At 41.1% G+C, this 25,279-nt stretch overlaps 1 protein-coding gene across 1 annotated transcript in view; it reads right to left on the bottom strand.

The window, feature by feature from the left end:
• Positions 1-287: 287 nt before the first annotated feature.
• Positions 288-25,279, bottom strand: part of MSH3 (mutS homolog 3) — a gene marked incomplete at its 5' end in the record, with an annotated part of 87,898 nt that continues 62,906 nt past the window's right edge. Inside the window, 7 exons of the mRNA XM_017739005.1 lie at positions 288-850; positions 2,815-2,989; positions 3,701-3,830; positions 4,004-4,190; positions 17,973-18,130; positions 21,259-21,373; positions 22,982-23,095. Of these exons, the coding sequence (XP_017594494.1) occupies positions 742-850; positions 2,815-2,989; positions 3,701-3,830; positions 4,004-4,190; positions 17,973-18,130; positions 21,259-21,373; positions 22,982-23,095 (988 nt within the window). The remainder of the gene's footprint in view (positions 851-2,814; positions 2,990-3,700; positions 3,831-4,003; positions 4,191-17,972; positions 18,131-21,258; positions 21,374-22,981; positions 23,096-25,279) is intronic.

Raw genomic sequence — 25,279 nt, 5'->3', positions numbered from 1 at the left:
CTTGTCCATTTTCACAGCAATGTATTTAGTCTGGTTATTGGTACCAAAAACCAATCTGGATATCATATTCCCATATGAAATTTGGCCTTGGTAGCTGCAAATTTAAAAATTAAGAAGCGCATCTGAATTTTTCAGCTTCACTTTGCATTTGACAGAGCACTGGGGATGCCAGCTGCACACTCTGAATTGCCCTTTTCACTCATCCTACAATACCCCAACATTATTTTTGGCATTAAGTCTTTCTCCAGACTGTGCCAGATAGGGAAAAGATCAGGAAGAAACGGTGCTCTAAAAAAACAGTGAATTTTTAATGCATTAATATTGGAACAAGGAAAAAAGTCTCTTTATAGTACCCATTCTTAGCAGTTGCTGGCTGTACAGCAGAGTTGAGACTCAACTACATTTTCCCAACACACAAACATTTCTTCAGAAATTGAAGTACAATAAAGGTGAAACACATTATTTTATTTATAAAATATTTTCCTAATAATTTATCAATACTTTTTGCATGGTTTTCAAACAAAGTAGATCCAATCCCCATAGATATTTTGCAATTAAGGAAAAGGATGAAAAGGAAGGGAGTGGAGAGAGAAAATTACACATGATGCAGCATCTGTGATCTCTCAGAAAGCCAAAAAGTTAATGGAATGCACCTGGAACTATACCCTGATAAAATCCATTAGTCTCCAGACATGTATTTTGCACCTCCAGCATGTTCCATCTTTAACCACGATTTGAGGATTAAAAACTGTCCTTTCTTTCATCTTCAGGTTCACACGTATTTTTCCATTTCTTTAGTTCCTGAGAATCATTTATCTTCCATGCTTCAGCAAAGGACTTCATTTTTTTCCTGTGGGAGAAAAAAAAAGCCTAATCAAAATACAGACACATTTTTAAGTGAAGCACATCAAACCCTGGAAGTCCTACAGTCATCTGCAAAATTTTATACACAGTCAAAAATAGCACAGCTCAAAATGTTTTCTGATTTTCAAACAACCAGTTAATATTTCTAAGATATGTGTTCCTGCTCTAGGTCAGCAACAAATTAATTTCATAACTAACTTACAGCACCACCAGCAATGACAAAATGATGTAAAAAATAGAAATAACAAATTGTTAAAGGAAATAAACAGCATTGTAGTCAGCCCTGTTAAATTTTCATCATTCTGTTCCTACAAATTTGCACTTGTAGAATCATAAAAAGAAAAAGCATTTTCAATATAAATGAGTGCACACATCCTTCCTATTTTCTTCTCAGCATTTTTTGATTTATAAGAGCTGTGACAAATTACAAGACGTTTAAAATGGGTTAACACACATTCCTGACGACAGTAATGTCAAAACTGGATTAAATTACCCAGTGGATTTTCTTAAATAATATGAAAGTATTTAAAAAAATAAGACAAGGCATCTGGCCCACGGGTATTGTGACAGCACAAGTACAGTGCTACCAACAGGGCTGAGTTTGACTCCCCAGAGCTGGGAACTCCTGCTCCCACCAGACAGACCAGAGCCACTCCTGGAGCTGTCACATCGCTCTTGGGAAGAAGGCTCAGGGCTCCCAGACTGAGTGGTGGAGGACAAAGGACTCACCACAGCTTCAGATGAAGTATTTACCCTTTTCCACTGTGAGAATAGAAGGAACTTGCCCTGGAAACCCGAAACAGAGCGGGCAGGTTTCGTGTCCCAGGGCTGCTCAGGGGGACACGTCATTAACTCTGCTCTGTCGCCCTCACCGTGGCCCTCTCTGGGCACCCTAAATCAGGCTTCCCACTGCATCACCCCACACTGCTCTTACTGCTCAGGGGGTTTGGGTGCAGGGAACTCCCTTTCTAGCAATGAGGACATGCTGGAACTCTCCTGGACCCGTCACAGTGACACGCCACCAGAATTCTCACAGAACAAAGAGAAATGGAAAGGATATATATTACATTATTTCACATTTTATTATCCAGTAAGTCTGGCCTTCCAACTCAGATTCTCACCTTTCTGAACAATTTTTTCTTAATTTTAGAACCCTACACAGCCTGCAACAGCAGAGTTAAGATACTGCTCGAGATCTGTTGTTTTACTTTTGCCAATTATGGACTGGTATTTCCAATTAGTATAAGCTACCACATTATTTTTCCTATAAACTGTCATGTACCTTCAAAGGTTTTTATTTTGCTTTATTAAGGGACAGATAAGAAACATGGTTAAGTGCCGAGCACTGTCGAGTTTTGAAGTTTGCACCTATAAATAATTAGTAGTCAAAATGTTCTCATACAAAATTATTCTGTCAGGATTAGGTACAGCCATCAGACAACCAAGATCTTGGTTCATTATGTTCCTAAGGGGCTATCTGAATTTTGCTCATAGGACTGACATGGAAAATAACAGCAACAGAAAAAAACCCAGTGAAAATGGATTATGAATATCTAAACTGTGCACATAATGTTACAGGATTTACAAATCCATTATGCCACTCAATACACACAGGAATCTTCATAACTAGTCTAATATATAAGGTACAAACACCCCTGAATGAAAATTGGAGATCAGAAAAATATTAAAGTCCCTAGAACTTTTAGTAAAATTTTGCGTGTTTGTGGGGGCAATCAGAATACATTATAAATATTTATTTTCAAATTAAACTGGAAGAAGATTATCCACATTCCCTTCTTCACTTTAGTATGCAAAGACAATTCCAAGTTCCAAAGTAAGTAATAAATACTTTCTAAATTAAATTCATTAGTATTTTCAGTATCACTGGTGAGAACATAAGTAGGTATTATAGAAGGAAATAATTTTTAAAAACATCACAGTTGTTCTGACCTTTTCATATTCACTATTCTCTCCAACTCCTTTGATTTGTGAGCTGCTTTCTTCAAGATTTCTTGAGGAATATCTGCCAGTTTGGCAACATTTAGCCCATAACTCCTTGCAGAGACTCCTTTAGTTATTTGATAAAGAAAAGTGATAAATTCAGGATTCTCTTCCATCTCAGATCCTAAAAAAATAAAACCAAAATCAAAACCTCCTCCATGTGGCAAATATATAAGTCCCCTGTCTTGATTAGCTTACAATGTAAGCAGATAATACAGCATGAAGAATTATTTAGGGGAAAGGTAAGTATCAGTGGCAACTCATTAAAAAAAACCCATTAAAAATTCTACAATTATTCTGTGAACAGACCTTTATGATGCTTCTTGTAATTCAAGCACTGGGACCATCATGTTTCAAAACAGTTTCAAAACAATCAGATGTGCTTTTTCACTCCATAGAGTGCTAAATTTTGGAGCTGCTTGACACAGCTGAAGACACTGAAAGTACAGGACGTTAAATGAGGCAGCCCCATTGAAATGAAATGCATGGGAGATACAAAACACATCTTGCTCGTGAAGCCCCATAAATAGCAAATGTTTTCAGACAGCGAGATCTTTCAGAGAAGGAGTTGCCATATGTTGGATCCCTAATCCCTCCTCCCTAATCCTTTGTGTTTGGCTGCTGTGGAAGGTTGGATGCCGGGATGGGCGAATCTTTCAGCCACCTCAGCTCAGATATCCTCCTGAGACACGTGAAGGAAATGCATGTCCAGTTTTCAACCTCCCCTAAATGTTTGACCGGAGTGAGTCTAGTGGGTGTGTCACATCCAGGTGAGGTGTAAATTGTCACACCAGGGTTACTCTGTGCCAGAGCCCCTCTCAGGTTTACACTGCACCTTGCTGTTGCCCGGTTTCCTCCTCGTTGACCAGGAAAGCCATGTGGTAATTCCCCACTGTGTCGGGGTACAGCCGCTGCAGCTCACACACCGAGGGGTAGTGGGTGACAAACAGAGTCAGGGCCTCCACCTGCAGCACACACACACAGAGCAAGGGTTGGCCCTGATGTGGTTTTTACACAGCCACACAGGGCTGCTATCCTTCATGCACATCCCTCCGCCCTGAGCTTGGACATGTCACCTTCCCACAAAGGGCGGGCTCCCCCCGCGAGGCAGCGCTCACACAGCGCCAGGGCCACTTACATCTCTGATAAAATGTTCAAGGGTGGCATAGGCAATAGCAATGCCATCGTGCGTGCTCGTCCCTCTGCCCAGCTCGTCCAGGATCACCAGGGACCTCGAGGTGGCTTTTCTGATTATCTCAGCAGTGTCTGTCAGCTCCTCCATGAAGGTGCTGCGGCCTTTGTAGATGTTGTCTGCAGCGCCCATTCTGCACCAGAGACACAACACAAGCACTTGTGAAAAATGCCAGCTAATGCTGGGAGAAAAATACTCATGGTGATGAAACCATCCTGTTGTAAATCTCTGGTTGCTGCTCCAAGCAGAGCAGAACTTTCACCTTCCAGAAGAGTTTCCCAGCACACAATTCTCCCACCCTCACAAACAGGACAAGGCAGCCTGATTTTCCCTCAAAAGAACCTTGGGACTTCAGACCAGTCAGCTCACGAGAATTCCAGCACAGGTGGCTGCGAAGGTGAATTCTAATCCTTTGGTTTAGTTCAGCCCTAGTTTTGTATGGGTTTCCAATGCTAACAATACCCAAAAATATCGGATAGTGGCATTTCCACACAGAGTGGAGGCGCATGAGACCAGGTATTTGTGAATCCGAACACCAGAGCAGTGATTTCCTTCAGGCAGTAACAAAATAACAATTATTTCCCCTAACTGCACAGGTATACAATCTCAACTAGCATACTTAAACGAGATTTAAAGGTATTTTGAGATTCCTCTCCTCGTTCTGTTGAAACACAACTCTTAGCAGCCTCCAGGCAGGTGAGCTCCACACACAAATTCTTCCACTTTCCATACAACTCTTTTAGCTCTGATTCAGATCCATGTAACCCTCAACCCTCAAACTCTATCTCAATTTGTGATTGAATGGTCGACATGACAGAAATCTCTTATTAAGCCACCCTGGTTTTCCCTTTTCCTGCAGCTTTCCTTACCTGTTCAAGTAATACCCATTCTATATTGAAGAAAGAGCATTTCCTTCCTGCATTTGTGCTTTTCCATTACACTAATCACATTGCAGCATCCCTTCTGAGACAGGTCATCATGAGCAAGCCACTCAGGAGGGATGTAAAATTCCCCTTTTACCACCCAATATAAAGTTACATACAAGCCACACTGATTTAAGCAGAACTGACTCGTGGACTTAGTATATTATATTTTCAAATTAAACAGCAGCCACAACAGTATTTAGGGCCAATCAGAACCCTTGAAGAGAAGCCAAATATAGCGCTTTTTTTCTCTGTCTTTCGCTGGGTCTCTCCCTATCATAATTGCTTCTGTTACCTACAGAAACGCCACCAAGATACAAGTAATTTCATGAGCATCTTATGACTAAGAGTAGTTGACAAAAAACAAGCAGGTTGGACCCAGTATCACTTGTATATATCCTCTGGTCCCTGCCCTGAAAATCTGCCATGGTATCATGCATAACTGCACAATAAGCAAATCTTCAGTTATAAATTAACTACTTGTGGTTGGAGATGGGCATATGAGCAAACTGAGTGTTTTTATTTCATTGAGTGTGTGCTAACACACAAGTTACACTCCCACATACCCCAAAAGACAGGTGATTCCGGCCATAAGCTAATTCAGCCACAGATGATTTTTCTCTGAATTGAATATGTAAGGATAATGAGGTGTTGTGAAATTAATATTTCATTAAGCCACTTACTGCTGTAATCCTTTCAAATGCTGGGTTAGGAAAGATGAACATTTCAGTGAATTTCTCACAGTGCCCCCACCACCCTGTGGCCCCTCTCCCAGCTTGGTTCAGGCACCAGGTACTGCTGTAAGACCAAACAATCCCCCTTATTGCCCAGATGCGCAGAGAACAGTGTGACTTAGGTCTGGTTTAACACATTAACTGCAAATACATTCATCGGAATGACAAATACTTTTTATGTTTGAACAATCTCTGGCTCCTTAATGAACAACTTTAGTCTTAGTGTCCGACCCTACAATTAGTGGCATTACTATTTTCTCAGTTTTTACTTGGCTTTTCCTTGCAGGGACAGCATCTCACAGGCTGTCTCTTGTGTGCCTGTGATGATTACACACAGAGCTTCCATTTTTCTCTGGGACTGCATCATTTCCATAGAGTCCACAAAATATTTTAGACTGTTTTGTATCTAATTTGCATTCACAAAAATACTTTTCTGAACTTCCTCACTAAATGCTGGAGATACAAACAGAAATTAGTATTATCTTCCTCTTGTTGTTAAAGACAGCTGCGAAGAAGCCTTTTTTTTCAGCATATTAAAACATTCAAATCCAACTCAGGCTTAAGAGCAGATTAAAAAGAAAAGGTGTATTTTTAAATGGCATAAAACCTCTTAAATGTCATCCTTAGAAAATGGATTAAATTGTTCTTTCTGCCTCTGTCCTTTACACTAGAAGAATTATAATTGTGTTTTGAACATACATGCTGAGCACTGTTATCCCAGAAGTAAGTAGGAATAACTGTGTTAGTGTGGATGATTGCAGTTATAAAACCAACAGTTAATTTGCAGCAAGGCACTGCTGCCTAACTTTATGCTCTGTTATTCCTGATACAACAAAGCCGTTGAGTCACAAAACCTATTGCTTAAACAACTCTTTTTTCCCCCCCCCCCCACATTAAAACCAGCCATAATAAATCCCACCAAACTTCTCCAGGACTCAGTGGCTCTGAATCCACATTTTAATGCAGCTCACCTCTAAATGTTTTTATACATTAAAACATTAAACTTCATCCTGCCCCGCCCTGCCCACGAGGAGCGTGCAGACAGGCAGTGTGAGCAGTGTCTCTTCAGATCCATCACTCCTCAGCAGATGCAATTTGGCTGGAAAACACTTGTTTTAATGTCTCTTTGACAGCCAAGCAAATCTTGGAAAATTAAAAGCTTTTCATCATATGATGTTCAACACATTTATTATGCAAACTTAAAAAAAAAAGAGAATGCATTATCTCTTTTCAGTGCTAGGTTCAAGTAGCACAGATTCCTGTCACAGGCCTCAGAAAAAAACAACTGAGAGGGAATGTTTTGTAAATTAATTTTCAGAGGGCAAGTTAGAGGATATAACTGTGCTACCTCTCAAAAGAAGTTATCAGCATGCTCTTGGAGTTGGCTTGGTTTTAAGAGCACAGTGTGGACCCCAGAAGTTCATTCTTCTTTTATTTTACTGTGAATCTCTCACAGAGTTTGTGAAAATGAACAAGCAGCCTAGGAGCTGATAATGGTAACAATACCCAGCTACATTGTACTAAATTAATCCCAGGGAAGAAGACAGCAAAGCCATTCCCTGGAGCCTTGTTTTCACACAGTTGCCAACAGCCCAGTGCTACTTACTGACTCCCAATCTATAGAATACTTAATGCTGGAAAAAACCCCCAAACTTAATTACATTTTCCCACTGATTGTAGTAACATCCCTGCGAGTTTAGAAGCTCACCTGAAATACTTACTGCAAAAATGGAACCTGTTGCAGAAGAATAAACCTAATTCAAGAACAATTAACATTACAGGAAAATTACCCTTTTCTCCAAGAATAAGGTGTAGGAGACTCTCAGCACCAACAAAAATCACTTTCTGTGATTCAAAGATAACACTGAGAACACCATGAATAAAATAAATTCATAATGTAACTTTACAATTCCACTCACTCCCTCACACAAACCCCTTTGAAATGTCATTTCAAAGATCACTGCATTTGCACAGGAGTAATTTAAATTAAAATAACCAGTTTACAAAAAGAGAGGATTTAGATGTGCTGCTGCCTCACAGTTCATCCCTGCTCTCCACAGCCTGTCAGTGCTCAGCAGAGCAGAGGGGTCTGCCAGGGCAGTGGGGACAGGCAGCCCACGAGGGATGGGCAGGGCTGAGGGCTGCAGTCCCGGACCTCAGCCAGGACAATTCTCAGTGCTGCCCACAGCAGTGCTCTGAACCCTTCTGCACTTCAGACACACTCAGGCTGCCCACAGGAATTCCACATGGCTACGCTGAAACAGCCCAGCTTGGACTTCCTAACTTGTGCCTGCTCTCCACACACAATGGAGATGTATTAAGTAATTCCTCGGGAGACTGCATGAGCAAATTTATAGCAGCTCACTGGCAAGAAACTAATGCTTCACACTCCCCCACAACCTACTGGTACATCATCCTCTTCGTTTCCATCAAGATCTCACTGATGCTAACCAAAAACTGACAATAAGAAAAATAATTTCCAGAAGCTGTAATTACAGAGTTAAGAAAAGAAAGAAGTGTGGCAGAAAGCACGGCTATCAGGACAGTTATTTTTGCACTGTTCATGGGTGACTTCTGAGAAGTGTGCCAAGTTACACGGATGATGACAGGAAATCAGAAACCTGTTTTCAGTCTACATGCACACACATGCTCAACCATTTCTACAACTGCTTATCTGCCACTTTAAATGAAGAAATACCAACGGTATGTTACCTAATTTAGGAGAACAGCTGTTGAGAAGCCTGACAGAATGCATTTAATGTAAAATACTTTTTTATTTTGTAAATTATTGTAGATATGTGATAGTCTCAGTCACTGAGAGATTAATGAGGATATTAAAAGACTCTGAGGAATACAAATGTTGCGTTATCCTGGAAAGAAAAGCGAGTCCACAGTGATTTCCATGTTCAGTTTCATAGTGGTTTTTACATCTTTTTTTCCCCTTTTCCCTATCACTAGGTAACTGAAGCAGCCAGAACCAGTAATCACTGAAATCCTCCTTTCCTTCTAGAGCTGGCCCACAGGGGAATGCTGCACACACCAGCACCCCAGCGTTTTAAAAGAAACATTTCTAAGAGGATTAACTTTCAAGATGTGAAGTGCATTGATTCTGAAAGCCAGAGAGAAGAGAAACACCCATGGATTCAATAATTTCAAAAGCTTCAGCTGGACAGGTAGTCCTGAGCTGCGACAACAGAATCCCTGTGAGTCAATGCAGGCCCTGAGTGACAAGAAGTTACCAGCACCCCTCATTCCTAGACTTTATAGACTCACAGGAATTCAGTTGTTACAAAAGGTTACCTAGTGAAGAACACCCAAAAAATTTGTGTTCCGAAATTCAGCAATGATACCCTCCATAACATTTGAACTCCTTAAAAATAGTTGTTACATTCCCTAGGGCAAATATATCCCTCACTCTGAAATTATCAATGTAAATGTTATTGATGATCAAGAAAAAGGCCAGCTTGCGAGTGCAAAGATTTTTCTGAAGGATAAATTATAAGAACAGATACTTAAATTAGGGTGTTTCTTTGAGAGTCATCCATACTAGCCTGAAGATGAAAAAACGAAGACAAATCAAAACCCAGCGCGGGAATATGCACAGGTTTACACTCTCTGCTGCAGGACACCAGGAGGGAACTCAAGGTAATTAAGTTAATGTGCATTTGTAGCTGAAGGATTGAGGCCAGGGGGGATTAAAGAGCAGGAACTGTAGCAACAGAGTAGGGACAATGGCTGAAGCACTCGGCACAAGTGAACTTTTCCCCTTTAGACCTGCGGACACCAAGGACAATCCGATTCCAGCTGTGACTGGCTCAAGTCCTAGGATGGAAGAGGTTCAGAAAGGCAGACAGAACCACTCAGCTGCACTGTAGGACAGCTGGCCAGCTTGGCACGCAGGTTTCCTCCTGCCGTGCCCCCCTCCTGGGGAAGAGCTCTGCTCTGTCAGGGCTCTGCGGCGGGCAGCAGGAGCGTTCTGTGAATCTCGCTGGCCGTGTGAGTAACTCCCTGCGCCGACCGGGATGGATTTCCAGGGCCGATCTAAGGCCCTGCAGGCACAAGGGCCGCTTGTGTTCAGCCTTTATAAATGCCATGTGTGCGCCCCACGGGCAGGCTGGGCAAACACGGCATTATTACACGTGCAAGAGACACAGACCTAACGCTGCAGATGCGTGTTTCTGTGAAATGAGCAGAGACACGAAGCCCAGTTAGCTACAGGTACACGCACAGCGTGCCTTAACTTGTTTCTGCAGAGCCACAGAGCGCTGTCGGAAGCAGTTACAGCTCAAACGGGCTGCAGTCTGTCCAAGGCACAACTCTTCTAGGAAAAATGGGACCAAGTAATTTTTCAATTTAACAACACTAACTAAAACTCTTACTTATTCTCTCTTTTTTTTTTTTAATCCAAACCAAAGCTATCTGCACGTGATACAAAACGGCACAATGTACTTTAATACAGCAACCTGTTCTTCCCTGAAAGATGGGAACAATTTACCCCAGAGGTGCAATTACATGATTGATTGTGAGCATAAATGACAGGCTTAAGTAATTTTTGTTACTCTGGCAGTAAACAAAAATACAATTAAGGAGGAACAAAATGAAACAAATTACTGTGCCATAAAGAACTAACATTTCTGAAAATTACTTTGGGGTTATTGACAGCTAAGAAGTTCTGTTTGTCTGACTCACTGTGCTTTCAATACAAACAATACTTTTTTTGGCATGTCAGTATATAAAATTCTCATGTGGACTTGCCATTCACTTGGGATTACTTTGTGAGAACAGCTCCCTACTTTTCTGCACAATAAATAAATTGATGTGCATGGCAGAACCACTGAGCATTACTCCATACATACAGAATAAAAAAAGAACTGAAAAAGTACCTTTGATTTTTTAATTTTCTGACCATTATCTTTCACAGTCTAACTGCTCCGGCAAATTGAGAGACTTTGCTCTATTTGTTCTAATTTTTTTTTTTTTCCAAAAAAAGATCTGAATTATTTAAACATTTATTTTCAGGTTTAAAGAACTTAAAAAAAAAAATCTCCGAAGTTCTGGTCAAAACCAGGTTATGTACAAACAAGTTGTTCAGCTGAGATAAACTCCTCCACAGTTCTGAGTCAGCAATCAATCTCCCGGTGATTTCTGTACACACCTGCAGAACCTGCCAAACACTGCTGTCACCTCCCCAATGGCTTTACAGCCTAGATTTTTATGATAAAGGTATGAAGAAGCTGACTAGATTAATGTCTTCATTTGTCTGAGGTGTTGTGATTGTAACTGGTATTTCTAGGAAAAATTATCTTCATCATCCTACCCTGTAAGCTTCAAAGAAATCATTGAAGCTTAATAAAGAAATAAATGGAAGCAAGGAATTTTTTAAAATTTAGACTCTGGTCTTTTGAGTTAAAACCAAAAAATTTCACATGTGATATAAAAATGAGAGGCAATATTTGCCTATTCCTATGCAAACAGGATCACTTCTAATAATGGAGCTTGTTACTTATTTACTATTTTAATAAAAAGCCAGTAAAACTGGCTGAATGAACTACGTGCAACGTGATTTGCCTAGTTACAAAAAGTTGGGAATTAATTTTTCCTCAAGAGGTGACATCAATGGAAGAGTCACATCCTCTAATACCTACGAGTATTACTTTACTTTTGTTCTTACATTATTTACCTCAGTGTATTGTGAAAGGCACTTGGAAAACGTATTCCACTCAACTTCCACTTTGATAGAAACATTCTTTTTCCTGCTTCACATACCCACTCCATCCCGTGCTTTCTGATTTTCTCAAGAGTTCTTAAAAAATATACTCTTAGCATGCTTTGGAACATTTTAACCTACAAGTAAATCTAAAAGTAATCTAAAGTAATCATGCAATTTTAAGTATCTCTCAAACTTGAATGATGGTGGCATTTCAATGAAGAAAAGAAAAAATAAAATACAAGCATCCCAAATCAACTGCCCAAACACTTGCAGGTATTCATACAGTATTTCCTTTCCCTCATGATTTTAAACCTTACTGGAATTTGTGATAATGCCATCGATATGAACATTTTATCCAGTTAAAATAAAATGTTTATCTACTTGTTTCTTTCAGCTCCACACACTTATGAAACAGTAATATGACTTTGTCAAGTTGTCAGAGTTAAATAGCTATACATGCATGCAGGAAGGTAACACTCACAATACAGCTATTATAAGGCCTGACCTTTTTGAGAGTAATTCCACCATTTACAGATCAGAAAAACAGACATTTTGATCAACCACACAGAAGAAAGTACTATGACTTGTTTGATACATGGCCTCTACAGAAGTGTGGAGTCATGAGGACTGAGTTTTCTTGGGTTTTTTTAGTTGGTCTGAAGAAATCCTTCATCTCTAAACTGTCCTCTTAAGCCTTAACAGCAATTCTTTCTAGATATGGGGAAGAGATTGAGGGCTCCATGCATTCTGCACAAGCCTACAGGGGCACAACCACGAACATTCCCTCATTTTCTGCCCCATAAATCTCTTTTAGGTGACAACAGTCAAGGCACAGGAAAAAAACGTGAGAGGACCCACGATGCCTGTAGGCAAATCATACCAGAAATGTCACTTTGGGACACATAAATGGCCCTTCCTCTTCCATCTATGTGGATCCAAATGCGTGTGACTGATGTGGCTCTCTGCTCACGGGGTGATGGAGATGAGCAGTGCCAGGCACACCACTCAGACAGGCATTCAAACACTGATTTATTTTTTAATGCCATCATGCTGTGTCCCACGTGAGTGTGCAGCACTCACAAACCTCAGTGGAATGGGCCACACTCATCTGAGTGAGCTGAGATCAGCTGAGGATCCCACCTGAGTAGTGGCAGAGCAAGGGAGGAACAGCCCCCAGCTGGCAGAACAGCACCAAGTTCCCCCTGAGAGGGACTGAGGAAATGTCTTGGCTGCTCCAGCAGCTCCCTAAAGATAAAAAGAGACTTAATCTCATCAGTGTCACCATGTTAAGCTATGTGTACGTATAAATATTACCTTTTCTTCTTTCACCTGGAATGCATAACACGTAAAAAGCATGCATGGTCACTCTGTCCAGACACTGGGGAAGCAGGAGCAGAGAGCTTTCCTCACACCAGTTCTGCTTCTTGGAAAAGAAGGAGCATCTGATGGGTGCTTCTGGGGTGCCTCTAAGGCAGAGGGCCACACAAAACCAGGCTCAGCTGCGGTGAAATAGCCAGGCTGGAGTGATGACAGAATATCCTGAGCAGGAAGGGACCCACAGGGATCACCCAGCCCAGCCCCTGGCCCTGCCCAGACCCCCCAGCAACCCCATCCTGGGCGTCCCTGGCAGCGCTGTCCCAACGCTCCTGGAGCTCTGGCAGCCTCGGGGCCGGGACCATTCCCTGGGGAGCCTGGGCAGTGCCCAGCACCCTCTGGGGGAAGAACCTTTCCCTGATCTCAGCCTGACCCTCCCTGACACAACTCCAGCCACTCCCTGGGCCACTCCCAGGGACAGAGACGGGAGCTGCCCTCGGCCCATACCCTGGTGACTGACACTCCTGTGGCAAACTGAGTCATGCACACACCTGGTGTCCCCTCAAGGGTGGACACAGCGTGTGTGGACATGTTTCCCTAGACCCTGCAAAGAGGTGTGCTCACCACCAGACCTGCATCACCACAGGCCACAGCTGGGAGGACATAGCTGACACTCCCATGGACCTCAAATGCACCTTCACTTGGCAAGATTCTCAGTTGTTCTGTTGTTGCTTGAAGTGATCAAAATCCCCTTCCTTTACTGAACCCATCAATCAACTCAGAAAAGCCACTCCAAGGTACCTGGCTGAGATTGGACCTTGGTGGCTGGAAATAACATGACCCAACTAAGGCCACTGGTGAGGGAGATGAAACTCCTCCATGATTTCAGTGCTCAGCTGTCCAAAGATTTCTGTGCTCTGGTTTTAATTGAACAAACAGCTTTTACACATGTTCAGAATCATTATACAAAAACAACAGATTAGAAAATACCAAAACAGTGATGTAACTTGAGACCTGGGACAGACAGATCCAGGATTCCACCATGGAATTCCAACTGTATTTGATGCCATGAGGATTAAAGTCATGCTGAGAGGCTGCAAACAGCAAGATAACTCTTTCAAGAGAGACAAAGTGCATGAGAGGATAATCTACATGCATTTTAGTGATGCTTCCATGTATTCATGTAACCTTTAAGCATGAGGCAGACCACGTGAGAGAGGCAGTTTTCAAAGGCATGTGAAGCACAGGGCACTCCGTTAGTTCAGACAACTGCAGCTGCACCTTTAATAGCATTCCCAGCTTGGCTGATGGATAAAACCTCCCTGGAAGGTGTGGGTCACTGTAATGACTGTGCTTGCTCCCTGAAGTAAGTAAAAATAGTTCTTATTTCAACACAGAAGAGAAACCCTGGCAGGTAAGTGCTCTAGGAAGGAAATTACTCTCTGTGCCCGCACCATCACCTGGTGCTGGCAGGGTTTGTTCTCCTTCACAGGGTTCTTTCTGAGGGCAGCTTCTGATATCCAAAAATTGATTCTCAAAGTCTTGAAGGCACTTGGTAATTGGAACTATAAATGAGCTTGTTTATTTGAAGATGTTTTGCCTTCTAAGTGCTCTAGCATTCTCCCTCTCCTTCCCAATTTTGAACATGGACCCTTCATGAAGAGCTACTGCTGGCCCACAGGAAGTAGGGTAAAGCCTCCTAGGAGTGGGAAATTCTTTCAATAATTAATGAGAAGTGGGACCTCTGCAGAGGTCAGCTTTTTCAGCAGCTGAACATCGCCCCTCCTGAGGGCATGATTAAGCCAGCAGAATTCCTTTCATTAATTCCTCCATACATGGATGTCCACCCTTGCTCTGCGTTCCTACTCAAACACACAGAGAAACAGCATCTTAATTTCACTGTCTGAATGACTATATCAGAACTAACAAAACCTGAAGGTTAATTTTAAAGCAGAAAATGAGCCCATTTACAGAATTTTCAAACATCAGAGAATTAAATATCCAAATCCCATTACAAGTCAATATAGATGGAGTTTCAGTCTTTTCAAAACCCTTCTATTTTTTTTTTTAATATGAACCCACTGATTAAGTTAAAGTTCTTTAAGAAAAGATTGCAAGAAACCATTATCCCTTACTGGAGAAGGGAAAAAAAAGAAGACAATATTAACCAGCAAGCATCCTCCAAATCCTGAGTACTCCCCCTACTCTGGCCTAGGCTCAGCACTGTCCCCTGCCTATCTACCCAGTAATGAAGAAAGATCATTCCTGTCTCACTCTACCTGTAAGCAATTCCTCTTGCATCTTTAAAAACCGTTAATGTAATCCCATATTTAAAGTCAATTTAGAGATGCTAGCATATATAAGCACGATATATCACATGGAATAACCATAGTAGCAACCTTTCAATTTCCATGGAAACCCTACTTGGAAAATAAGACACAAATCCTGGAGATACAAATCCCTTAAACCTGTATGAATTCACACTTGGAAGAGGCAGTCTACAAACAAAAAAAGGGTAAAGCACCAAAACTGAAAAAGGTTTATCACGCAGAACTGTTGGTAATCCTGATGCACAGAACCCCTCACAGAGTCAGCCTGTAGAGCACCACTGACTGATCCCTCCCTGCACCCTTTGCTGCATCCTTCAGCATCCCTCCCTGCATCCCTGAGCATCCCTCACTACCCCTCCCTCCAGGGGTGCCATGCTAACAGCATCCCCCAAAACATCACCAGAGCAGTGATGGAAGTACCTTAGAGACTGACACCTTCCCATGTTAGGTTTTTAAAGTATTAAAAATATACCGAAGTTATCAACAACAAAATGAAAATTCACACTTTCCAGCAAGACCTTGTGGCCTGGGGTGGCAGTGCAGAAACGAGGTCTACATAGCTGTTATCATTAAAAAAAAGTAATTAAAAAAAATCCAAACAAAACCAACCTGCAAAAAAAAGCACAGAAGACAAAAACAAAAACAAACAAAACAAAAAACAAACAAAACCAAACAAACAAACAAAAAAACCCAATAAAATTGGCGGTAGTTAAGAGAAAGGCTCTGATCTCTTCCAGGTCATTCCCTCCCAGGGGAGAGTACAGGGCAAAACTTGAGGTCTTAGAAAAAAGCATTAAACCTTGAGTAGGACACAACATGTGGCAGCTGATTTATTGATTCTTTCCTCAAACCAGGCATTAAAAACTATTTCAAGGGTAACTTCCTATGGCTGTGAAGTGCCCTGACTGCAACATCACATTTACCTGCCTGACAGACTTACGTACTTTAAGACCTATCCGAGAAACCTGAAAAAAACCAAAACCTACCCAAAAAAATCCCAAACCAACCAAAAGAGAGGTGCCTATGTCTTGGACGGTCTCTGTACATATTGAGCAGAATCTGGTAACCTGTTCCTTTTCTCCTTTTTCTTCCTGTCACCTTTTAACTAATGCATGACGATTTTTATCTTAATAATGTATTACCAATTTCTTCTGGATTGAGTCAATTAGTTTACTCTTAATTGCTAGTGCAATTACAAGAATTTCAGTAATTCTTCCACACATTTATCTGGTGTTTGACACATATCACATTAAATGAAGAATGGCACATCCAGCTGAGCTTCCAAAACTAATATAGACAAGGAGGAAAAAAAAAATTTCAATTCCCTGTGCTAGAATATGACTGGGCTACAAACGAAATGGCCTGAAAGCTCACAGAGTAACAAACACATTCTATGTCTGCTTGGCTTGAAGTCTGAAAGCAGAAGTGTTACCTTTGACCACACTACTTTATCAGAAAAGTTGTGAAAAATACTTGGATTTTATTCTAATATATAGAAAAGTGAAGTGGAATCAGGGAAATACACTGGGGAACAGGTGGAACACAGATAAAAAAAACCAATTTGTTCTCTTTCAAGTGGGCACAAAACAAAACGTCTCTCCCAATGACTGTGTCACATTTCTTAGTATTTTCTGCAGAAATCATCCTTTTGCAATGGCAGTCTAGGAAAAGCAGAGGAAAGCAGATACTCAGCTTGAGAGTAACAGACTTACGTGTGTATGGTTAGAATTTAAGGAAGTGTGAACCCAAGTTCAGCTACAAAACCAGAGGAAGACTAAAATAATCCTCAAATGGTTAGTGATGCTGTAATGCTCCTTTTGTAACGTCAGCCAGATCCTGCGTCTCTGTGTCCCCACAAGAAATGCTCATCCCATCAAGCAGTCCTTTCAACACAGGGTAGAGGAAAAAAGTGAAGCATTTTGAATTCTCATCTCCAGTTACTTCTGGGAAGATGACACAAATGGTTGGCTCCGCACTGCACTGCACCAAGGTGTGATTTTCACTTGGCTTTGGCGTGACATAGTGGAAAGTAGGAACACAACACCTTTATAGGATGAAGCAATCCCAGGTGAGCAGTACCTCAGATTCTTGATTAAAAGTTACCTCTGGAGTGCACACTGGCATTACAGAACTAGAATTTCAGGAAATTCTAGCTCAGGTACCTGATTGCTGTGAAACTTATAACCATACATGATAATCCATCTCAAATAGCAGCAATAACACAAAACATTTACTAATTAAAGACATTATTATTAAAGAAAAGGGGGAAAAAACAGGGGAATAAACCATAACAATATTAGATTACAAAATACAGCGTTTTGACTCTACTGATATGTTTTACCAATTACTCATCAATGTCTCAAAATGAGACAGTGAAATCAACTGTCATTATTCATTCTTAAAAGGACATCAAGTGAGGAGAAAGTGTGTTTAAGACTGATAGTACAGGAAGGAGATTACGCATAGAATATATACTGGCCAAAATTTTCAGTCTCTAATATTATGAATACATACAACAGAGCTTCCCAGCAGAAACTGTGACATGATTTTCAGATGTGACAACATTAATTTTAGGAGAAACGTCATGTGGCCACCACCCAGCAGCACAAATTTGGCTGAGATGTCCATTCAGGGAGGTAAGTTAAATACCTGGATCTTAATCAAGACAGACACATTAAAATTCTTACCCCTTGAAGATTCAAAGATTACAAAACAAGTACTACAATTTACCAGAAAACTGGAATCACAACCTAGCAATGAACCTACTGTGCCTTTAAAATGAAAAAGGGAAACTTCAGGTATAAATTCTCAAGTTCTAAATGAAAAATTAAATTATACTTTGATACACACACCCCCTGCCACAGTAGCATTTCCATAAACATACAGCAAGTTTTGAGAGATTACCTGGTAAAAATTCCATCCACAACACCAATCGTGGCCTCCTCCGCAGGAACAAAAGAGCCAATCTGTGCCATGGCTGTGATCAGGGCCACCTGCTTGATGTAGGAGCTCTTCCCTCCCATGTTGGGCCCAGTAATTATCATGACCCTTTCACCATCTCCCTGGAAACACAAAACAGTGGTGAAATACATGGCCCTGCACATGGTGCCTCTACCAGAAAGTCTGGTGTGTGCTTAGAAGGATGCAGGACAAGTCTGCAGGATTAAATGTTCTATTAAACTCTTTCCTTCATTCTTGGAGTTCATCACATTTGCTTTTCCAGATATTATCAAGTCCCAGATGCACCAAAATCAACATTGATTACTCTTGAGCAAAATGGACACAGTGAGGGGGAACCTTCCTGTCCTCCATCAAGGACCCAAGAAAGAATTGAAGAATTTGGTCCCCAGCACAGGAAGCAGTGAGGGGTGCTGAGGGATGCAGGGCTGGATGCAGCCAGGCCAGGGCAGGCACCAGGATGAGCAGAGGGATGGAGCAGCTCTGCTGGGAGGAAAGGCTGCCAGAGCTGGGCTTGTTCAGCCTGCAGAGGAGAAGCTCTGGGGTGACCTCACTGGGGCCTTGCAGGGCCTGAAGGAGCTGCAGGAAACCTGGAGAGAGACAATTGCCAAGGGCTGGAGGGACAGGACACAGGGAATGGCTTCCCAGTGCCAGAGGGCAGGACTGGATGGGATCTTGGTCCAAGGCCAGGCGGGACATTTGGGCTTGGAGCAGCCTGGGACAGTGGGAGGCGTCCCTGCCCATGGCAGGGGTGGAATGGGATGGGATTTAAGGTTCCTTCCAACCCAAACCCTTCTGTGCAATTTCTTTGGAGAAAGGGAGAAAGTCATGAGCTTCCAGCACAGCCTGCACTGCCTGAATCTGGCTGTGATCTGGATTCCTCTCCAGTTTGAGTTCTCATTGTCAAATGCTAAGATCTGGTAGGCAAAGACCTGACATAGATTTTACACTCATAACTGCCTGGCTTGGTATGACATAAGGACATTCAGAGTGGCTAAAAAAAAGAATAAAAGCATTCTTCAGTCTGGCAATACCTGACTGCAACACAGCTACTGTGAGCAGACCCAATCTCCATCAGTGTCTGTCACCATTAAAACCAGACGCAAGAAAATGAAATCAGATGCAAGAACTCATCTCAGCTGTAAGACTCCCCATGGTACTGCTATGTGTCTGCAGCTCCAGAATTAAATTGTCCTCTTCTAGTGCAAGACAATTGCTGATACAAAATTAAAACTTGTCAGCGAACCTATAAAGCTTTCTCACAGCCTGAATAGAGACTAAGAGCTTAAGTTATGCAAGGACATCACACAGCTAGATGTCTCCAGAGGGTGCATCTGATGAAATGCACCAATGATGATCTAAACAGAAGGCAGCACTCTCCACTGCCCCACAGGAGGGGCAAGGGAGACAGGACAGGCTGTGCACAATGGACATTAGTCACACTACTTGAGGAACTTGGCACTGATCAGGCACTGTGGTAACAGCAACCACAAAATCTCCATGCAGCAACTCTGAAAATCTTCACAAATTTGGGGTTCAGATTGGGCTTTCGTTCTGTTTATAGGGACACACCCAAAACACAGACAGGACTGTTACTGATGTTATAATTCAGGTAACAGAGATGATGCAAGACCTCAGTATTTATTATATGTAAAAAGCTGACCAGCTTTTGAAAAGAAACCTCATCCGTACAGAAGTGGCAATAAAGTCAAAATACAGAAAATGCCATTTCTGGGAATAAAGGATGGATGTAATCAAGTGTGCGTGACTATATGAGAACAAAATTCATAACATTGAGTTCACAAGTTCATCTGTTAGAATCCATGGATTTTTTGCGTGTGTTTGGTGCCTGTCCAGGCTCCCTGCAGCCATGCTGTGGGACTCATGGCAGCTCTGCCAGTGTTCTGGTTTTCAAGAAGAACATCTGCTGCAACATCAGACCAGAAAATGCCTCTGTCCTTACAGGTGATGCAGCCAAAAGGCAACATCTTATTGGAATTCACAGCTGAAGTAAAAAGTTCTGAAACAACCCACAAATGTTTGGGGAGGAGAGGGGCAATGGAAAAATAAGCTGTTTACTTCAGGGCACTGAAAAAAACCTTTTCCTCAAGTTAGATATTTGACAACACTTCAGCTGAAGACGTGACAGGAGATGTATTTTCCTGCTGATCCAAACACATCACTTGAACACGGGAGACGCTTTAATAAACTGGTTCCCCCCCACCTCTCTCAAGAAAGAGAGAACTCAAACAACTGTAGAAGCAAAAGTGATTGTGCCGTGATCACTTGGTTTTGTAATATTCAGTGTTTAGAAAGCCAGCATAAAAATGGCACTAAAAACGGAAAAGTGCATGATGATTCCTGAATGAAACGCTGAATTTCTTTGGAAGTGTCATCTGTCACTTGTTTGGAGTTGACAAATAATTTTGAAAACATTCTCTGATGTATTACAAAATATCTGTATCATTGTTCAGTATAGAATAGCACTTAAAAATGTTCCCCAAGAAATACATACAAATTTGAATGCTGTTTTTGCAGCAAATGTCTGGCAGTGTTTCACACCTTTCCTGTATTTACGGTATAAAGAGGCAGAGACACCTCAGAGATAAGTTGTGAGCATATCTTTTATATTCATTAAGAACAGATATTTAATATTTATAAAAATATATGGAGAGATAAATATTTAACGAATAACTTCAAACAGGCATGTCATTTAAAAGACACATTTTAGTTTATCAGGAAAAGGAGGCTGTATGACACTAATATTTCCAGAAAGAAACTGCATGGTAGAGAATACATTAAAAAATTACAAGCAATCTTAGAATTAATCTGAAAAACCAAACCTGTGACATGTATTTGCATATTAAAAATTCCAAAACTTAAGAGTTTCGACAAAATGCAGACTCCCCGTGATGACACTGTTAAAAAACCTGTAACTATTCATTTGTTTTTTGAAAATAACCATTTGAAACACACATTTTCCTAATTTTGAGACTACCTTGCCTTTCTTTATGCCTTAAGACTGAACAAGGTTGTGAAAAGAGCATGTGGCTGCAAGGTACCAGCAAAGGGACAGAACAGATGTGGTGACATCTAGCAACACCTCTCTGAAATGCAGCCCAGCAGGCAGTTGTGTGACTAAATCACCTGTTTCAACTCACTGGCCCAGAAGCTCGTCCCAGCCTCTTTGTCTTGAATCATTTTGAAGCTCAATCAGTTTCTTGGTACTTACTGAAAGGCTGGTGGTGTTTGGAACATATTGATCCTGTTCTCCCAGCAGAACATCGATCACAGGGTGCCTCCCATTTTTTATGATTATTTCACGCCGATTATCTTGCACAGTTGGTCTGCAAAAAAGGAAAGGTATTCATTTCGGTGTTCTTTGTAACGGATTGTGTAGAACTACTGTAACTAAGGCCTGCAGGAGGGTCACCTATGATGTAGGTTTCTGTGGAAAAAGTACAAAATATAAAAATTAATTACTGCCATCAACTATTTCTGAAGACTGAGAAAAAGAGAATTCTGGAATAAAGCCACAGAATTTTATGACTGGAAATTAACTAACACTTTGGGTGGACTTTAAAGGGAAGATGTGGAGAGTAAGATTTTCCTCAGGTTGAAGAATGATAGTGCAATTTAAATGGAAAATGGAAATCAAATAAATGGCGTCCTATAAAGACAAAGCACTGGGGAAAGAGGACAAACTGATAATGGTGGGGGGTTTAGCACGAACATATTTCCAACAGTTGTATAGCCGAGATGAAACCAATATATAGACAGTCTTAGGCCTTGCACCATCTCTTCAACAGCATTCCTTAAACTTAAATTCACTTGAAGTCTGCAGAGTAGACACTCAAACATCAGATGTTGTTCTCTGGACTGCCCACACCATCACCTTTACACCTCCACTCGCTGCCTGAGAGCCCTGACGCTGTGAATTGTCTGTGCAAAGGAAGAGCCTCCCAGCACACTGCAAGAGGGGCTCACCTCTCCAGCACCTCTGCTCCTGACCTGACTCATTTACCTGCCTCAGGCAGGGCCATGACAAACAATTCTCACAAGCCAAAAAACATTCCTCCAAAATACTTAATATTGAAGTCCAGTCTTCCCTTCAGCAGCCCTCCAAAATAATTAATTATTGACACCTTCCCTGCAGCTGAGTTTTCCCTGAGAAGTCTCCTTCCTTCTAGTTTATAAGCTCTAAGCCACTCTAAAAAATTCAGTGTATTATTTAAATTCTGCACAGCAAATTAATCAGATTTCAGTTTGTTTTCTCATCTGAGTATACAGAAATAAGTGAGCAATTATTTTCAAAGAGATTTTGATAGAGGCATACAAGATCCCAAGAGTCCAGGAGTGATCAATATTATCTTTAATGATGTATCAAAGCAGAAGTATTTGCAAGTGGATTTCTCTTCATGCCCCTCTCAGTGGATGGGTCTTGGGCAGAGGCAGCAGGTCACTCATCAGCTCTCACACTTGAGCCCAGGTGAGGCATCACCACTGCTCTGCATTAATATTTACCTGTTAATTACCTGAGATACACCCTTGAAACATACCTCAGATACCTCAGACACCTCAGACTCTTAAGTATTAGAAAGATATCATAAGCTCAGACCTTGCTGAGAATAAAAAATAATTGCTTTTTTAAAAAAAGACAGAAAAAAAGCCCACACAAAGTCCAGCATTTATTTACATTATAATTAAGACATCATCTACTAGACTCAGGTCAAACAGCAAACACAAAGATATCAAATTTGAACTGCAATGTTTACAGACTTGCATTCAGTCCAGAAGTGATGCTCTGCAAAATCAGATTAGGTTGAAACTACGGTAAACAATTTTAGTAGTGCTTTTTATCATGGTACACATATTAAAACCTAATTTATTTTAAATACGCTCTTATAATTCCGTATAAAATCCTACATAAAAACTAAAAATTAAAAATTGATTACCTGCAGTAGTCTCCTTGTTTGGCCACCTGGGCCAATGAGAACAGGCAGTCCACAGTTGCTAGGTGACAAATGGCTTTAGACACAGGGTGATAATGCTCACTGAAATGGCTGCATCAAAACAGGGAGAAGTTACACAAAAACAGGGAAAGAAATAATTCTGTGCAGATACAAAAAGATTGTCAAAATGCACCCCATGCAAGATCTTCACAGGGCTCCTGTGCTCTTTAAATCATTCTGAATCCAAATCTTCCAGCAGGTTATGAGGTACAACATGAGGACCTTAATCAAGGTGGACTTCACCTCCCATTCTAACAATGAATTATTTTTTAAGCACAGAAAATCAGGAAAAATTAAATTCATTTGATAGCTTGTAAAGGGTCAGCAGTTGATCCCTGCTGCCTAAACGAGGTGTACAAAAATGCCACAATTTATCAGAATTGATATAGAATCTCAGCAGCAGAATCCCAACTGCTGATTCAACCTCAACCATATGTTACAGTCAAAAAAGAACCAAACTAAGAGCGTCTGAGCACAGGAGTTGTCTACAATTTCAACCAAGTATGGTATCTGCAACAGAAAATTCAGGAATTCATTTTCAGTTTATGGTGCTGCTTCCCCAGTGCAATAATGATGTTACCAGGAGAACCGAGTTTTCAGCAGAGTTCATTCTCCTAGTCCTCTGGAACTTGTCTTTTCCTCTCCCCTAGTCTCAAAGCTACAACATTGAATATAAAACCAGCAGGGGGGCAAAATTTAATAAACAAAGACATCAGTGAATGGAGAGGTGGGAAAGAAGAGCACCTTCCTACACACAGGTCTTCCCTTTCTGTCTGCTGCTCTCCTACAACTCTGCTGAGCACAGCCAGGTGAACATGGAGAGAACTACTTTTATAGTTCTGCGAAGGAAACACAACTGGGGAAGTGTGAATTGGAATGTGTTCCCAGTTTCTACTCAGTTTTCAGAATTTCTGGGTTGCTAATGGGAAGCAAATCCAGTGAGACAACTTGAGCAGGGACTTGATAAGTTTTTGCAAACTATCACTGCATGACAAGAGGAACAATTTCAGTGGTTCTGTAATTCATGGAAGTGAAAAATAACAGATAACCAGGCACCTGAAAAATTAAAGACATTGTGAGAAGTTCAGGACGTATTTTTTAAAGTCCCATTTTAAAGATCCTTTGCCTAAATAGGCAAATAACCCCACTGAAAACTCTGATCTCAGACAAACAGATGTGCCAGATGTGAGGGACAATAAAACTACCAATACTTTCTATCAAACCATTCTCCTAGTCCTCTGGAACTTGTCTTTTCCTCTCCCCTAGTCTCAAAGCTACAACATTGAATATAAAACCAGCAGGGGGGCAAAATTTAATAAACAAAGACATCAGTGAATGGAGAGGTGGGAAAGAAGAGCACCTTCCTACACACAGGTCTTCCCTTTCTGTCTGCTGCTCTCCTACAACTCTGCTGAGCACAGCCAGGTGAACATGGAGAGAACTACTTTTATAGTTCTGCGAAGGAAACACAACTGGGGAAGTGTGAATTGGAATGTGTTCCCAGTTTCTACTCAGTTTTCAGAATTTCTGGGTTGCTAATGGGAAGCAAATCCAGTGAGACAACTTGAGCAGGGACTTGATAAGTTTTTGCAAACTATCACTGCATGACAAGAGGAACAATTTCAGTGGTTCTGTAATTCATGGAAGTGAAAAATAACAGATAACCAGGCACCTGAAAAATTAAAGACATTGTGAGAAGTTCAGGACGTATTTTTTAAAGTCCCATTTTAAAGATCCTTTGCCTAAATAGGCAAATAACCCCACTGAAAACTCTGATCTCAGACAAACAGATGTGCCAGATGTGAGGGACAATAAAACTACCAATACTTTCTATCAAACTCTCATAGTCAGGATAGCATACAAAATATAAAAAGTAATACAACTACTACATAATATTAATAAATAATATACTAAAACCAATAAAACCAACTAGATTCAGTTTCACTCAGAGTTAATTGTACTTTCAGATTCTTAATGCTGTGATACTATTTTTCAAACTTTGGGAGACACCTCATATACTTTAAAGTATTATTTTCATCAGAATTTTCAAATGTAGAGACATGACTGCTGGTCTCAGGACGCGGGCTCAAAGGTCTTGCCCTCAAATGCTTTACAGTGAAGAACAACCTTTTAATTGACTACTTGTGAGGACAACGTAACTATGAACTGTTGTGCTTATAAGATAAGCATTCTTCTGTTCCTATAGCGGGGTGGAACAGAGTGGTGAAAGCTGCCTCTGGT

Source organism: Corvus brachyrhynchos, unplaced genomic scaffold, assembly GCF_000691975.1.
Source record: "Corvus brachyrhynchos isolate BGI_N302 unplaced genomic scaffold, ASM69197v1 scaffold1097, whole genome shotgun sequence".
Classification (NCBI taxonomy): Eukaryota; Metazoa; Chordata; class Aves; order Passeriformes; family Corvidae; genus Corvus; species Corvus brachyrhynchos.
Note: the sequence above shows the minus strand (reverse complement) of the source record. Positions and strands in the feature narration are given on the sequence as shown.